At 36.1% G+C, this 16,903-nt stretch overlaps 1 protein-coding gene across 1 annotated transcript; it reads right to left on the bottom strand.

The window, feature by feature from the left end:
- Positions 1-9,711: 9,711 nt before the first annotated feature.
- On the bottom strand, positions 9,712-12,349 carry LOC129755983 (polyserase-2-like). The gene is made up of 5 exons (XM_055752728.1): positions 11,580-12,349; positions 11,281-11,517; positions 11,000-11,073; positions 10,849-10,940; positions 9,712-10,784 (listed from the first exon to the last, which is right to left on the bottom strand). The coding sequence occupies exons 1-5, from the start codon at positions 12,304-12,306 to the stop codon at positions 10,025-10,027; spliced, it is 1,890 nt and encodes a 629-aa protein (XP_055608703.1). The 5' UTR covers positions 12,307-12,349; the 3' UTR covers positions 9,712-10,024.
- Positions 12,350-16,903: the final 4,554 nt, after the last annotated feature.

Genomic DNA, 16,903 nt, shown 5'->3' with positions numbered 1-16,903 from the left:
TGTTTTGATTAAATTTGTTTCGTAGTCGAACGCCTGATAACGGCCAACGATGAGATAATACCATGACCAACTCAACGCAAGTCTACAACGGCCTCTTGATTCTCTGAGATGATCAAAACCTACGATATGAACGGATAAACCTCCGAAAACGACGTCATCGATTCTTAACCGGTTGGAAGAACCGCTCGAACCTGACCTGTACGATAAAAAAAAACTACGTTTTCTTTTTCGAAGTCTGGATCAAAATGGATTCGATTTTGTCGATCCAACATTGTCTCATCCATTGCTATAAATTAAAGAAACAGAAAATTTGCATACATTTTTTCTTCACCATATTTTTTATTCAAACATCTTTGGAATTCGGTTATTGAAAACAGGAAAGGGTGTTTAGAGTGTCTAGGGACTGTAACAAATTTATTCAGCATAGGAAAACATAGAGCCAGGATTCGGGGACCATTTTGCCGAATTAGATATTGCACTAAAACCGGTCCCAGAAGATTTCTGCGTCACGCTTCTTTCTGTTCATCACATCTAAGAATTTAGCTAAATACAGAAAGAAAATGTTAATCAAGCGAAACTCAGAATTATTTTCTCTTCGGAAACATCCTCAGCTATGTGCAGAAACGTAACTATAGCTTATTCCAATGTAGGTAAATAAATTTAAATCTGGAAGAAGCGCGCTATGATTTTTTCAATGTTGAAATGATAGAGCATGTCTAAAATACAGATTTTGCGCTCTATCTTTATTGAATGCATTTATTATTTAGCAGTGTCTTCTAAGCACTTTTATCAAATCAAGTTGTCTATCATGAAGCATTCAGCCGCAGCCCGTCTCGTAGAGGATAGCCTTCAAATCCTCTAAGCCTGCAGGCATGAGATCAAATCTCGGTCACGGCATACATAGTACACTTTCTATGTGTTGGTGGTTTTAGCATTTGTAACAAGGTATCCATCATATTCTCAGAAGATGTACGCTTTGAGTTAAGTAAAAGGAATCTCTTCGAGGAAACATCCAATTTTATTGAGATCCTGTACGTGTATGTGTTCGTTTTTTAAGCATTAATTAGTTATAAGGCTTTTTCTATCAAAATTACGTATTTTTCAAACTGGCGTATATAAGATTGGGGCAAACAAAAAGATTTGACAAAGACAGAGTTGTTTTTTTTCGTGGAAAAGTCGCATTTACATCGTACAGTCTGCTTTGTGCTGCCGTCGCGAATGGTTCATTTGTGTGTGAAGCTTACTTTAAGCTTCTATATCGAATATTCATTGCAAAGATGGTGGTGTACACGCAAAATAATTTTCACTTAAAAAGTAAGTGATTTCTGTAGTAAATTCTCGCCATACGTAATTTCATTTGAATTTTAAGTGATGGGTCAAATGAATTCACTTAAGTGATCGGTCAAGTGAATTACATTATGAGGTTCGAATGAAATTTATCTGAATTTCTAAGTAAGTTTAGGTTAATTATCTCGCGCGATTTTAAATGAAAGAACATTTATAGAACACCACTTCTGTTTCAAATACTTATATTACGCTTTCGCCATAAATTTATTGATTGGAAAATTCCATCGTAATCCCGAGGCACATCGGTTACTGCGGATAGTGCGACTTCTAAATCTTCCCTGCTGCAAACCAGAAAATTTGTCCAGTCCAAGCTGAAACATGATAACACCTTTAAATAAATTTTTCTTACATCTCGTTTAACATAAACTACCGCCAAAATCGCCTAGTAAAGAATTGGGAAAATCGAAATCCAGCATAAGCTTTAAACGCTGCTCTTTAGAATTTGCCATTTTGAACTCTGAAAATAAACACAATTAGGTACAACCCAACATTCACTTGAAATTTAAGTGATGGGGAAGTGAATATTTTTTCTCACTTCAAATTCAAGTGACGACTGAAGTGAATGTGGATGAACTCACTTGAAATTTAAGTGACTGCTAAGTGTCGCTCTTGAATGAAAGAAAATCACTGGATCTTTGTTTTTAAGTGAAAAATCATGTGCATTTTCAGGGTGAATCTGGGTTCACTGTAGTAAATTTGTAATTTGGATCACGAAAGGAAATCTTTTGAAGAAAGTAATCAAATTCGTTTTCTGCAAACTAACACGACTTAGAAGAAGATACGCATTGCATGGACGTGTAATTTGCTTTTGCGGGTCATCAGTTTTGGCATATAAAACAGAAAAGACTGTTCCTAAAAGCAATTCCGAAAAATGTGAATTTGAAAAGTCGATTATACTAAGCGGCCCATAGACTACACCCCATTCGTGCAAATGCGATGAAATTCGATGAAATTCTTTCGCTGTGAATACGATTAGCATCGTGTATGGCACTGCTTGAATGATCGCGCAAACGGTTTGAGTAAAATTTGTCGGGATCGAAATATTTGCACAAACCACCCTCTGTGGCATAGTGTATGGTGCTGTTTGTTCAAACTTCAGGCCATTTACTCAGCCCCAGCCGGGGTGGAGTTGGTTGTCGTTGTTACTGTTGCTGTTTTCGTCAGCAATCGTTTGTGTTCGCGTTAAATATGTTTGTATCGTGTGTGAGCGAGCATGGAATCAAATAATCTTCGTGAAATCATCGAATTTGCACAAGCCATTTGTGTAGTCAATGGCCCGCTTTAGGCTTGGTTCTGGATACTTAACTGCTTTTTTGCAACTCCGTACTCAAATCCAAGGTTTTTAGAAACACAAGGTTCTCTGACTTTTGCCACTTTTTTATTTTGAAGAAAAAAAAACAGATATAGGTACTTTAACCGATATACACCACTAAACGAGAAAAGGGAAGACACGAATAGCATTAGCGGAAGCATTACATTTTGATTTTTATCGGAGCTTTGATCAAAGATGCCAGCTGTACTGATTTGTTCCGATTTTCGTAGATAGATTTGAAAAACTCTCGAATTGTCCCGATTGAAAAAAAAAGTCTTCAAAATATCCTGAATTGTCATGATTTTCATTAAAAAAAATCTCAGTAAGGATCGAATTTTTAGTTAAATTATGAGAACATCCAACAAATTTGCAATAAAAAAGTTGAACCCAATCAACCCATGGTAATCTTCGGTTCAGATGATATTTAAATGGTGTTTTTCGATATGAACTGCAGTCCAGTCAAGAAGATGCTCACTGTTGTTGCATAAATTGAAGTGTCCACATCAGCTAGTCATTGCTTGTTTGTTAGTGATGTCCTGAAAAATAAACCAAATCCTGTTTTTTGACAATGCCATCTGGCACCTCTGTTGGAGAATCGCAAAAATTGTTGATCGGAGATGCCGCTTTTATTTGGAAGATTTATTTGGAGATGTATTAGCTTTTTTAAATTTATACTACCTAGTTGCAAAAAAGAAATATTTATTTTAATTATGTTCATCTTTATCCAATCAAAAATTCGTACCAGCTATTCGAAAGACTTAAGCCTGAAGTTTCTCCAATCCACATTGAAGTTATATTTCCATGATAAATAAATAGAAATTAACAAAGAGATCGTTGCGCTTGACCTCACTTGAAAACTTAAAAAAAACTTTCGTTCTTATAAGAGATTGATGCAAATTTGCCTGTATCGAAAGATTGGTGATACGTATCGAATGTATTATGGCAAATGAATAAATTAATAATTAATATTTTTCTTTTTCATGTTTAAAAAAAAATTATGTAAAGTTGAGCAGTTTTTTATTTAAGGCGATAAAATCCAAATCATTTTATTCGAAAATGAAATATTGCCGCGAGCAAAACATTCAAATCCACTTGGCATACACCTAGGGATTAACAATAAAAACAAATTTGTCTGGAGTATTAAAAAATACTTATAATTGCAGATTTTTGAATATGCTAAAATAAAACATTTGTCTAGGTCACATCGAGCTTGCCAGATTGCTCGGTTTTATCCGGGTTTGTCAGCATATTAAATGCGAAATTTAAGAATATCCGGAATATTCTTAAATTTCGTATTTAATTTGACTCAGTAGACCGGATTTTATTGAAAAATGCCCGATTTTTTCCGAATTTATTCATCAAATAGAACAAAAAAAAAACAATTATATTGCAATTTTTTTTTGCGTTAAAAGCTAGTTAAAAAAAATTAATCATAAATGGTTTTGTGGCAGACTAAAATACGATTTAAAATCTTCTGATAAGTTTTGATGAAAAAGTTCTATTTCTTGAATTTTTTAAAGTAGTTCCTGGGTATTGATCAAATTTGCTCAGATATTGTTCTTTTTTTTGGTCGGCTATTGTAAAATAAAATGCCAGGTTTTAAGATAAAAAAAAAGCCCGGATTTGTCCGATCCGGATACGCAATGAAAAAAACTGGGAATCTTAGTAAAAATTCATCTTTAAAAGTCATTTTAATTACTTGCATATTTTAACAAGTTTTGCTCCATTTGAAAAATAGTAGAAACATTACGCAATACAAAATGAATTATCCCTGAAAACTGATGTATTTTCGTCAATCTTTTCAAGACATTAAAATCCTCCTCGGTTAATTCATCCCAGAATTATCAAATCGCGTGACTGAAATGGACATTAAGTCAAAGTTATAGTCTCCCAACATAAAAAATGACCTCCCATTTTCAAAGTTTTTAAGTTCACCGTTCCCCTTTATAAATTGTTAGACAAATTTGATTAAACCGCAGAGTGAAATTTAAAAAAAAAATTAACTTCACAAGGTTCTGACATTTCTACCGATAATTTTTTAAACGAACTCTAACTATAACTTAAATAATATTGATTTTTCAAAGTACGGACCCCACACAATTCAACTTTTTTCATATCTCGATTTCACAAGTGTATTGCAAAAGCCTTCTATAAACAGGATGAAAATGAATTTGATTCTTTTATGATCATGGAAACTTTTTAAAGTGAAAGCTTTGCAAATAAAAGTCGTTCTTCTGGGAAATATGTCAGTACGAAACCGGTTCTAGTTGAATTCTACTACCAAACTGTATATTTTGTTTAGTTTTTCATTATTGATGTACAAAAATACACGATGCCAATTAAAATATATTTGGATTTGGTTTGATTTTCAAAAATATACAATTCCTGTTAAAACTTAACAAACGATAACAAATTGGAAAAAATACAGAGCAAACATTCGATATTCACATAACCAAAAGTTATTAAATAAAGATGGATGAACGAAGTAGTTGAAGTACAATTCAAGCTACGAATGGTTGAAATTTTTGTAAAAGTATAATTTTAATTTTGATGTTGATATGATTCGGTGTTTTTTTTACGATTTTTAAACGATATTGATTCGATCTTACTATCTTCCTGGGACTATCAAAATTCCTCAATATTAAAACTATCAAAACTAAAGCTTGGATGTTCTTCATACCAATGCATTTCATGAAAAATTTCTAAATTTTAGGGGAAAAGAGGCAAACTGAGTCACTTGTCGTAGTTAAAAGCAAAAATTGGAATACACCAATCGGTTCAGCCGATATCTCTTATCCATAAAAATGGAGGCGTTTTCTTTGTTACACCATCACGTATGAATGGTCTGTCGGAATGAAGGGAAGTTTGGTATCCGAGGGTTTTTCGGGTCAGAGATGGTTTGTATAATAGTTTCAAGAATCTAACTTTTTATGGAAGGTGGTCCCAATACAAATTCAACTTCAAATGGGACGCAAGCCATACAATTTTGTTACGATTTCCATAAAAATTGATTCGCGAGCACGATGAAGTTAAGTACGTGTAGATGAAATTTAACATTTATTACAATTTATACATTAGAAGGTAAAACGAAGTTTACCGGGTCAGCAAGTTTTAACATAAAAATGTATGGTTTGTATGAATTTTTAGTAGCAAGGCCGATTGCTACAATCGGAATTCTACCTGGAAAAAATGGGCTAAATGAGACGTTTAGAGTCATTTTTTCGAAAAGCGGTGTAGACCATTGGATTCCTCGTGTTTTTTTTTTTTCAAATAAAGAATGTTTGTTTTTTCAAGCGAGACATTCTTGCCAAAATTGGGTACCATTTTTGGCTCGAAAATCCCCACTGTGCAATGATAATAGTCACCAAAACCCAATCAGAAAACATTGAAATGTTTGATGGAATTTACAGTTATTTTTTCATTTATTTATTTATCTAGTATTCCGGAATACACAGAGAATGTGGCCAAAATCGTACAATTTTGAAAAATTATAATTGTAATTGTATTTATATTCAGTAAAAATAACCGTTTTTGTAAAATTATATGAGGGCCTCAGAGCCAAAGTTGTATAAGTGCAAAAATGATCGATTCTGAGTTAATAATGACAAACGATCTTTCATGTTTGGAAATATGTTTGGTAAATTTTCTAGATTTTTAAAATTATATTCGCATACTTTCACTTTCGAAAGAAAATTACAAATGTTCAAATGTATGGAAAATGGCCAAACATAACAATTAAAAAGCGTGTTTTCTAAAAATAAGTTTTTATACACTTTTACCCCTTTGGCTTGTATAACTTTAAACCGATTTTCAGATCTTTGCAAAGCTTTGTATTGAATTTAGATAGTGTAGATTCAAATATATTTATCCACACGCAGACGCAGACCAAAAAAACGTTCAATTCTCAGAACATGGCTTTTCCAAAAAGTGCTTCGCGGGCCACAAAAAGTTGGGCCATGGTTTGGCCACCCATACTCTAAACAATGCTCATTGGAATTATTGAAACTAATAAAATTCCAGTACCCTTGAGGAAGACCACCAAAAATGGTCGAAACGTCGGGCATTTCAAAGTTCAAGAAAGCTGTTTGCTTCAAATACATGACCGAAAAATAACCAAAAACAAAAACATAAAAAAAAACAATCGATAATATAAACCTAACCTTACATCATGGCTGACATACGAAACGGATTCTTTTTGCATAGTAGGCGATGGAAGCGAAAAGTTATCCTTTCTCTCCTCAACAAAAACCCGTAATATCTGTCAAAAGTTGCGTGAAATTTTAGCTGCATCCCATTGCACTAGTGGAGAATCATCACCCAAATTCGACACCGCTTCCATCGCCTATGGTTTCGAGCGTTTCGCTCCTCCTCAGTGGACTTCAAAATTAAGTTTATTAATTGTATAATTTTCCATTTTGTGGAGTCGCAAAATAGAGCATTTCGTACACTTCCGACAAGCGTCCTGCTTCGTCAACGGCCCGGAGATGAAAGAGGACGATCAAGGGGGTGACAGCCCTATCCTTTGTCATTGATTTTGACCTGGGGGAGGAAGACTGAATAAAAAAGAAAAAAATCTTTCAAACGTCAAATTCCTCTCATCAATCTACCGACCAGTGCGAAGGTTCAAAATTTTACTTTCTTATTTAGTGATTTTTAATAAAACTTGTTTGATGCTGAAAAGCATTTGTTGTGCATAAAACAATGATTTAATTAGGTTTTGTATTGCTCTGGCAAATTCTTGCATGATCAGGCGTATTGAGTCGCTCAAATTTCGTCAAAATTTTGGAGCTGATAAATAAAAATGGTTTGATTAATGGTTGTTCTAAAAATAGCTAAATCTAAATTTAGCACCTAAACAACTGTGTTACATGACTCGCTACACGAAACGTATCATCTAAAATTAAAATTTGAACGATTATAAATCTTTTCAACAATTGCTGGCTTTTGCCAAACAGTAAAAAAACGATACAGAAAACGATACAGCAAATTTCAGTCTTCCTCCCCCAGATTTTGACAACCATCAAAATTACGGGCCCACGATATTGTGGGCCCATAACAAACCTGACATTTTGCTGTCAAGGGACCGGACTAGATGTCAAATCCTAGAGAATTATGAATGATTGCACACTAACACAACAATCATTCTGGTTCCTCATTGGTTGAAATTTTGACTTTTTCAACTCTGTACTGCTTTGAGAGGAAAACACCATAAACGTTTCTCCCGATGGATAGAAAAAAAGAAAAAGATTCTTGTTCGCAAGAAGAACCAGATTGTCACCCCCCTGAGGACGATGTAATCAAGATGGTTGCCTCATCGCCTGCTTGGTTGATGACGTCTCGGCAGAATGTGTCGTGATGGTTGGTAGCCCTGTAGGGCAGATGTCACGACCATTGTCATCGCATGGGCACATCATTTTCAGGGGCACATTATAGCCGTCACACATTTTACAGTAACTAATTCTAGAGTTTGTTTTGATTAGGTCGTAAAAACCAACATAGTCAAAATAGAGTTATTATCTGCAAACGATTGAAAAACATGTATTCCACGTAGGGTAAAAATTTGGTTTCATTTGATCAATAAATAAATTTTGGAACATGAGTTAAAATTAAGGCGTATGATGACTTTCTCATTTTCGCGTGCAATTTGGTTTTTACGACTATTTGCGTCGCCCTAAATTGCCGTGCATGCAAAAAGTCGCAAAACAACAATTCGGCGTAGTGGTTGAAGCGACCTTTTGCATTTTTCATGTAAAGTGCCCCGGGAAGCGTACAAAAGTGAAAATATCAATCGGAGGTCGTGATATATGGTAGTTTTAACTATCTTGGTACAAAAGAGGCCTTCAATATGTAACTAGGTAAGTTCAATTAATGTTAATTTATGCTGCGCAAAATCGCAAATCATCAGTCTCATATTTTACAGAGGCAATCAATACTAGCGGCTATTTGGATACGTTTCCGAACTCCTGGGATCATTGGGATAACAAAACAGCAAGCCAGCAATGTTAAGTCGGTCGACTACAATCAATCGTGATGGACAGTCCCTCGCAGCACCGATTCCGGTAATCACTGAACGGAAACTTTCAGGTAACACCTCTGCATACTAAGTTAGATATAAGTTTTCCATTGATTTCGATGGAAATTACAAAGATTGAGAAACATACAATCAATTTAAAATGGAATTGATGTTCATCTGCATAACGGCGTTAGCACCAAGTAGGTAATGCAGAATGTCGTAAGAACATTTTCACTGAAAATAACTAAACCAATAGCCATATTAAATACATTAGCATGTTCTCCAACTATTTCCACATCTCATAACAGTTTTCCAGACAGCTCTTAGTGTTATTCAAAATACTAGAATTAAAAATGTATTTAATAATTTCAACAGCGATTTTCTCGGAACATGCAATGTGGCTCATACGACCTAATCAAAACAAACTCTAGAATTATCTTACTTTATCTAGCTATCGTTATACTGTTATTCGCTGTCTGTTGTTTGTTTTTTTTTTATGTTAGACATTGTAAAGCCTAGTCCACACTAGGCAACATGAACTGCGATATTTGTTATGAGACGAACTTTGTTGTCTGTTGTTGTTGTTGGAAACCTGAGACGGTCTCAGTGTCTCCCGAAGCAAATGGGAGACGCTGAGACCGTCTCGAGACGAACCGTCTCCTAGTGTGGACTAGGCTTAAGACACTGACAGATCAATGTAAACATAACATCAAAAAACAAACAACAGTAAGCGACAGTTTCAAACTTCCTTACAATTTTTTAAGCTCGAAGAAAATTCCTGCAAAAGCTTGATTTCTCCCCGCATATGGTTTTCATTTTGAAGCACAACTATTGTACCGTTCTTATGTAGCCTTCAATCGACAGATGTCGTCTGTAGTTCTTTAGTTGTCTATTTAATGAAATCCTTTTTTTTTTCAATAACTCCTTTTTCATAATAAATTTGACAAATCATACGTGCCGTTTAATTTCACAATTTTGAATTTTCTGAACTAATTTGAATTTCTAAACAAATTTGAGAGAGAATTACTAGTCACTATAATTGATTTTATATTTTGATTTCCATTTTATTGCGGTATCAGATTTTGGGAGATGAGATTTAACTTTTGAGCTATGCCGTCAAAATCCAAACCTTCTCAGGTTTGGGGATTTTTGAGATTCAGTGCATTAAACTAACATGTCAATTTGAGTATCGGATAAAAAAGCACTGTAAAACCTATCAAAAGAGAAGCATCATCGACAACAATAGCAGTTATTTCAACGGATCTTTGAAATGAAACCCTTCCACACCCGAACAGAATTGACTAAATTAGACATAAGTTAAAAGGTTTCGAAAAAAAAACAAATATTAAAATTTAATCCGTGAGTCGATGATCTTGCCAAGCGCTGACGGTGCCATCAAGGTTAGCTTCATTTGGCTCAGGTGTCGTCGATGCGTTCCCGGCTAAGTTATAAGCAAATTTGTGTAAAAAGCGTACACGGGGGCGCGCCAAGGGGACGACTTTGTTCGGTTTTGTCAACGGAATCGCTGTGGTGGTCGGCGTCTGATCCGTACTCAATCCCGAGCCCCAAATGATAGATTCCATCCAATCCAGATCACTAGAGATTCGCGAAAACAGATCCACCAGTTCTGTTTCGTTGGATCCGGCTTCGGTCCCGGCAAATAACATTCCTACTACCGTATGCATACAGGTGCGAGTGTTTACCGATTGTAGGGCACTTCCAGACGATCCGTAATTTCCTCCTGATTTGCGTTCCACGTCGGTGCTGATGGAACAAATGACGGTGTCGTTAATTGAAGTCTTGATTCGTTGGAAAAATGGTAATTTGTTGCAGTTGTCCTTCGCAACGACTCTATTTTCTGCCGATTCTATGAACTCTCGCTTTTCATCCATGGAGGTAAATCCTGTCAGCAAAAGTGTATCGTAAAGGTTTTCGGACCAGCTGTTGGCCAAACATGCCGGAAGTATGGAGGACGATAACTTCACCGCCGATTCCAACTCCAGCAGTGCCAGATCGTGGTTGAAATATGTTGATTCCGGGTGACAAGCTGCTTTCGAGACGTTAATCTCGTTATAATCCCCGATGCGAACTTTCTCAACAGGAAGATCTGGTCTGTGGATTAGAAAAAAATATCGCTCAAGCAACGGTACCATTTCCATGAGCCACACCCACTTACACTTTAGCGCAATGGCAGGGTACGAGAACAAATTTTTCGCTAACTAAAATACCCGTACATCGTTGGACGTTTCCTTCATAATATACTCCGACCTAGAAATGTTCCCCTTTAGGAATCTTTTTAACTGGTTAAACTCCACAAGGTTACTTACCGTGTGAGTTCGACGAGAATTGTAACAAGCTCCGTTGGATCGCTTCCGAGCAAGTTCCTTGTAACGGTCGCATTCTGAGAGAGGAATAAATGTCATTAGGAACGTATTTATGAACAGTGGTTAGCTATGGATCACAGCTGGTATATCATTCGATAAATTATCCAGGCCTAAATAAGGCTTAATCAGGCTCTGAATAGCAGAGAACTATTAACTAACAACACCCGAATATGAAGATCCGGATAAGCACATTAAATCTAAAAAAAATACTGCGCGTGCCTTACCGATTTCACTTTTCCGCTTGGGTTTTACAAACTTTGCAGAGTCTCCGCTTTCCTGCTTGGTAACGTTCCTGATCCAGGGTATGTAGTAGTCAACGTTGGCAAAACCAACGAATCGTAATGTGTCACATGAGCCGGACTTATCCTGGCCCGAAAACGAAACGACTCCCCGTAGCACCCAACGATCTCCTTCGCTCAGAAACAATCCTCCTCCGCTGTCCCCACTGCATACACTTGTACCTGTAAGATGTAAGTACTCTTGGTTTGTATCAAATCATTCCAATAACTTTGATTAATGTTACCATTAAGTTCTCCCGCACAAAACATTCCAGGGTGGGCAAATCTTCCAAAAAGGATGGGATCATTCTGAACACACTGAACATAATCGACGATAGGCATTTGAGCCGTTCGCAACATCCGTGAAAGGGAACCTTTATCCGTTTTGCCCCATCCGGTGACGGAACCACGCTGCCCAACCACGGTCAAAATGTCGGACTCCGGTTGATTGTTGAGGCAAACTGGCAGAATGAAATCCGAGTAGCGCACCGATGAATTCAGTACCAAAATTGCCACATCGTTGCGATTGATCTCGAACTCCGGATGGACGTGAAGCTCGCTCACATTCATCACCTGAACGTGTTCTTCCGGGTTGAGCAGATCATATTGTCCTAGGAATGTCCTTAGAATAGAAGGCCTCAACGGCCGACCATTCCTATGAGACACACAATGAGCCGATGTTAGGACATGTCGATCGTCCAGAAGAGTGCCGCCACACTTATACACCGGTTTTCCGCTTTTGGGATCCAAATGGTGCAGTCCCACGTGCCATGGCCATTGACCGAGTTCCACCGGCCAGGAGTGATGAATCAGCTGAATCCCGAATCTCCTTCGAACGCCACACTGGTAAAGAGAATTGCTAGCCTGGATCTCGGATGCATCAAGGGCAAACACTTCTACTAGCAATGTCGTCGTCACCCCCAGCAGCGCTAAGATGATAACCGGGCTTAGAAATCGAACGGACTGCATCATCTTATCAGATGCGAAGCTGAGCGAAAACTATTCGTTGCGGCAAATATTCTCCGGGTGCTGCATCGAGAAGCAAGCTTGAATCTGTGTATATAATTAAAAGGCAATGATGTATGAGAATGCAGCTCACTTAAAAGTAGATTCCGCAGTTGAACGGGTTAGAAGTGTTCATAAACAGAGCCAGATTCGAAACTTCAGGAGGTGGGGACATTTTTCTTGGAGGTTTTTCTAATATTATTCATTGTTCGAAAATAGTTTCGATACAATTAAATCTTAGGCAGGCACACTTCCTACCGAGGTCGTTGGATCTGGAGAAATTTTAGAAGTTCGATCTACGTCATCAATCTATCTTAGGCTGGCAGCCAAATAGATCATGTCGAATTTCTGATGATGATTGTGTTTCAACATTTTATTTAAATATTTGATAAATTATCTAAAATCATTGATATTTGACCTATTCAACTGAATACTAGCTCAACTATTCGGTGAGCCGAATATTCGGCTTAACGGCTTAATTTTCACTACCTTTCATTCCTTCTAACTTTCTATCCATCTATAAAATTTCATAATCTTAAGATGTCCCTACTCAAAAGGACAATACTTTTCACCGATAAGGCCGATAAATTAAAAAGTAACAAACATGAACTACGGTGATTAATCTCTTCATGATATTTTTACCATGCCGGTTGCATAGTATTTTCAACCATAAATCATGTCAGATCTGCTTACCCAGCTAACATGAAATCATAATAGAAATGATAATCCAAATCGAATATTAAGACATTTTCAATAACCATCGTAAACAAGTTGTTATTGAGTGATTTTCTATCATTCATTTACGACAAGCTTTGCCTCAAAACAGCTGAATCGGATAGCAGTTCAATCCATTCGTAAATATGTCTCCAGAAAGTTGAGAATATGCTAATTCGACATTAACGATTTGAGTGAACTGATTTACGATAAATGAGCGGTCCTTCAATTAACGCTCTATCGGGTCTCTCCCTTTCTTCCTTTGACAGGTTCGTAAAAAGAAAATCTCACATATAGAGCTACCGCATGCATAATACCAACTGGTGAGTTGGCACCGTGATAAGATACCGGACAGCAAACTCGGAGGACTGGAGTTCAAATCTCGATCGCGAAATTTTTTTTCGGTTTACTCAAATTACCTAAAATCGTTTTTTTTTTTAAATATATCTTTATTAGTACCAATTCATCATTACATTTATATTACACTAGCTGACCCGGTGTGCTTTGCTACACCTTCCCAAAATATATGTAATTTGTTAAAATTTGTTCAAATTTAGATTTTTGTTAGCATGCTGGAGTTCAGAATTGCAATTCAAAGATGATATATATTATTTATTGAAACTTGATCTCTAAATTTGTTTTTCAAGATCTGAAATTTGTACTCTGTTTTGAAAGCTTCAGAATGACTTAAATAATGTCAAAACTCATGGATTTTCCACCTTTTTCCCAAAGTGGGAAGTTACAAACTTCTATAAAAACATTTGTCACATCTATTTTTGAGTTATGTCAAATATCCGTAAGCAAAAAACCCTCTTATAAAATATGGTCCCTTCTTTGAAAAGATATTTATCTTAAACTTACATGGGAGTTCCCCCATCTTTTCCATTTTGTCCCCCACTGCTTGAAAAAGGTAGGCTGATTTACCCGGCTCGAGTTTACAAATATTTCAAATTGAAAGAAAATGATTCGCATTGTACTTTATGGAGATAGAATTTTGAAAACCGATCAATAGTGTGAATCGGGACAGTTTTTTGAGTTTATTCTCTATATTCTGTATTATCAGCACTTCCAGCTCTTGATTTGCTTTAGATGGTGTATTTTTTTGGAATTGAAAAAATAAGCTATAGAAATTTGAAAAAAAAAACGATGAAAAGGATTTTTAATAACCATTTTCAAACAGCTTTTTTCATCATCCTCGCCCTTCAAAGCATTTTGAATATCTATCCTTTTGCGCCATTATGAAAAAATGTTTCGCAAATGCCAATCTCGTGGACATGAGACATTACAGCTTGAAGTTTTCCCAAACAGCACTTGTCATGGTATAAAAATTATCGAATTTATACAGTGCAAATTCCTTTTTTTTTCTAATAAATTTATCATAGCAAAAAATATAATTATTTAAAAAAATACCAGTTGCATCACTAAATAAATTCTCACCATTTTTTTATTTTCTCTTTGAAAGTCAAATATTTAAAAATGTTGGGAAAACAAATTTTTTAGTTAAAATTTGTCTCGTAAATTGTGGCAAATGTAAATGCAAAGCTTATTTTCAAATGCGTCAAAGTAATGGCTTTAAAATGGATTCAAAACGTATTTCTGCCCTTGCCCGATTGCCCTTGCCCCACCCCCATTTCTCATAAAAATTTTGCTTCCAGTTGAATATCAGTTCTAAAGTCTCACTTTTAAAAAAAAATCGGATCAAAAGTCTCTTTTATGCAACCATGTAACACAAAAACACTTTTCAACACATGTTAAGTACCTACTTGAATTGGAATGTAAACAAAAAGTACGATGTTCTTTTTCAGAATTTTTTGATATAAAAAGCTCCTATTTTCATTTCTAAATTCGTTTCAGTTGTGTAATTGGGGCGAAGTAACAATTTCTAGAAGAAAACATTTTTTTTTTTGTAACAAAAAAAAGTTGAACGTTTGAACATGCTCTATGCTCTAGTGTACTTTGGATGAAAAAATGAAATTTATATTTTTTAGACAACAAATGCTACCTACATTAACACGAACTAAATATGGAAGTATTTTTGCAAATCTTTCAATTGGCTTTCATTCGATTGATAAAATACCAATCCGTGTCCCATCTAGGCGTCATTCATTACGTGCTGTGTACAATTAAGCACTAAAAAACACATCTAGGTTGCATATCGCCTCCACGTGCATAAGAAATATAGGAACTTGGTTGAGAAACAGGCGCCCATTTGTTGAATTTTTCCAGCGATCAATGAACAGTATGCTTTAGTTACTATCCACTTGCGACGACGTTTGCTTGACCTTAGAGACGAATAACAAACCCCTCATAGAAAAGAAAATCTCTAAAAATGGATGCCATGATTTTTCAATTTCAGATTTTGACAAAAAAAATGTAGGTACCTACATGTTTTATTCGATCGGCGAAATGTTATTTAATCTGGGTCACATCTAGGCGTCATTCATAACGAATGAGCTAGGAATCAAGTAGAAAAAAATCACATCAAGGCTTCATATCGCCACCACTTGCATTGAAAATATGCTTGGTTGAGAAATACGCGCCAAAATATTCCAACTGATCAGTATGCTATGCCATGGTTACTATCCTCTCGCGACGTTGGTTCGCGACGCCTCGAGCATGGAGACGAAAAACAAACCGCCCAAAGGAAAAAAAATCTCGAGAAAATGGATGCCATGACTTTAATTTGTTTCGCAAAACTACAAATTTTGTTTGGGAGCCCCTCCTTCCTTAGCGGTCGGAGCGGTTTGTAACTATTATAGAAACCATCCCCGGCTCCAAAAACCCTCAGAGGCCAAGTTTCACGATGATCGGTTCAGTAGTTTCCGAGTCTATAGGGAACAGACAGACAGACAAACATTCATTTTTATATATATAGATTAATACATTAAATTAGGTGTTCAGTTCAATAATGAACTTTCAGAGCCCTATAGTTTAATAATCACTAAAATTTATTTATTCGACTTAAATTTGCTGAGCACAATCAAGCATTTTTATAAAGGAGAACATCCTGTAGTGAAAAAAAATATTTTAAACTAAAAACTAAAGCTATCCTAAAATTAAACTAATTGTAGAGAGAGCGAATCTCTGCGATGGAAGACTGCATCGATTTGCTTCTGAAGTTGGAGATGATTTTGTTGGCCATCTCTTCGATAGATTCAATGCCTGCAATCCGGTGAAGATCTTCGGTGCTGTGCCAAGGTGGAAGCCGCAAAATCATTTTCAGAACCTTGTTCTGAATCCTCTGGATGGCTTTCTTCCTCGTCGCGCAGCAGCTAGACCAAATCGGAACTGCATACATTTTCGCTGGTCGGAAGACTTGCTTGTAAATAAGCATCTTATTCTTCAGGCAAAGTCGGGATTTCCTGTTGATGAGAGAATAAAGAGATTTAGTGTATTTATTACATTTAGATTGAATATCTTCAATGTGATTCTTAAAAGAAAGATTCCGATCAAGTGTGAGTCCCAAGTACTTCACGTGATCAGACCATTCTAAAGAAACCCCATTAAAAGTTATGGAATGATTTTCATTAGGTTTTAAAAAATTTGCTCTTGGCTTATGGGGAGATAAAATAAGTTGAGTTTTGGAAGCGTTAGGAGAAATTTTCCACATTTTCAAGTAATTCAAAAAGGAATTTAAATTTTGTTGCAATCTACTGCGTACCACCCGTAAATTTCGACCTTTGGCTGAAAGCAAAGTATCGTCAGCAAATAATCTTCTACCTTTTCCTTCTGGGACATCAGGAAGATCAGAAGTAAAAATATTGTATAAAATAGGCCCAAGTATACTGCCCTGAGGGACACCAGCTCTAATGGGTGTCCTTTCAGAGCATGAATTTTGATAGCTTACTTG

The sequence above is a fragment of the Uranotaenia lowii genome, chromosome 3 (assembly GCF_029784155.1).
Source record: "Uranotaenia lowii strain MFRU-FL chromosome 3, ASM2978415v1, whole genome shotgun sequence".
NCBI classification, from domain to species: domain Eukaryota; kingdom Metazoa; phylum Arthropoda; class Insecta; order Diptera; family Culicidae; genus Uranotaenia; species Uranotaenia lowii.
Note: the sequence above shows the minus strand (reverse complement) of the source record. Positions and strands in the feature narration are given on the sequence as shown.

What these genes read in the sequence shown, in the direction of transcription:
- LOC129755983 (XM_055752728.1), bottom strand. Translation starts at nt 12,306, where the DNA reads ATGATGCAGTCCGTTCGATTTCTAAGCCCGGTTATCATCTTAGCGCTG. An exon ending in TTGTGCGGGAGAACTTAATG is followed by an intron (nt 11,518 to 11,579) that starts GTAACATTAATC and finishes TACATCTTACAG; the next exon opens with GTACAAGTGTATGCAGTGGG. An exon ending in CCCTGCCATTGCGCTAAAGT is followed by an intron (nt 10,785 to 10,848) that starts GTAAGTGGGTGT and finishes TCTAATCCACAG; the next exon opens with ACCAGATCTTCCTGTTGAGA.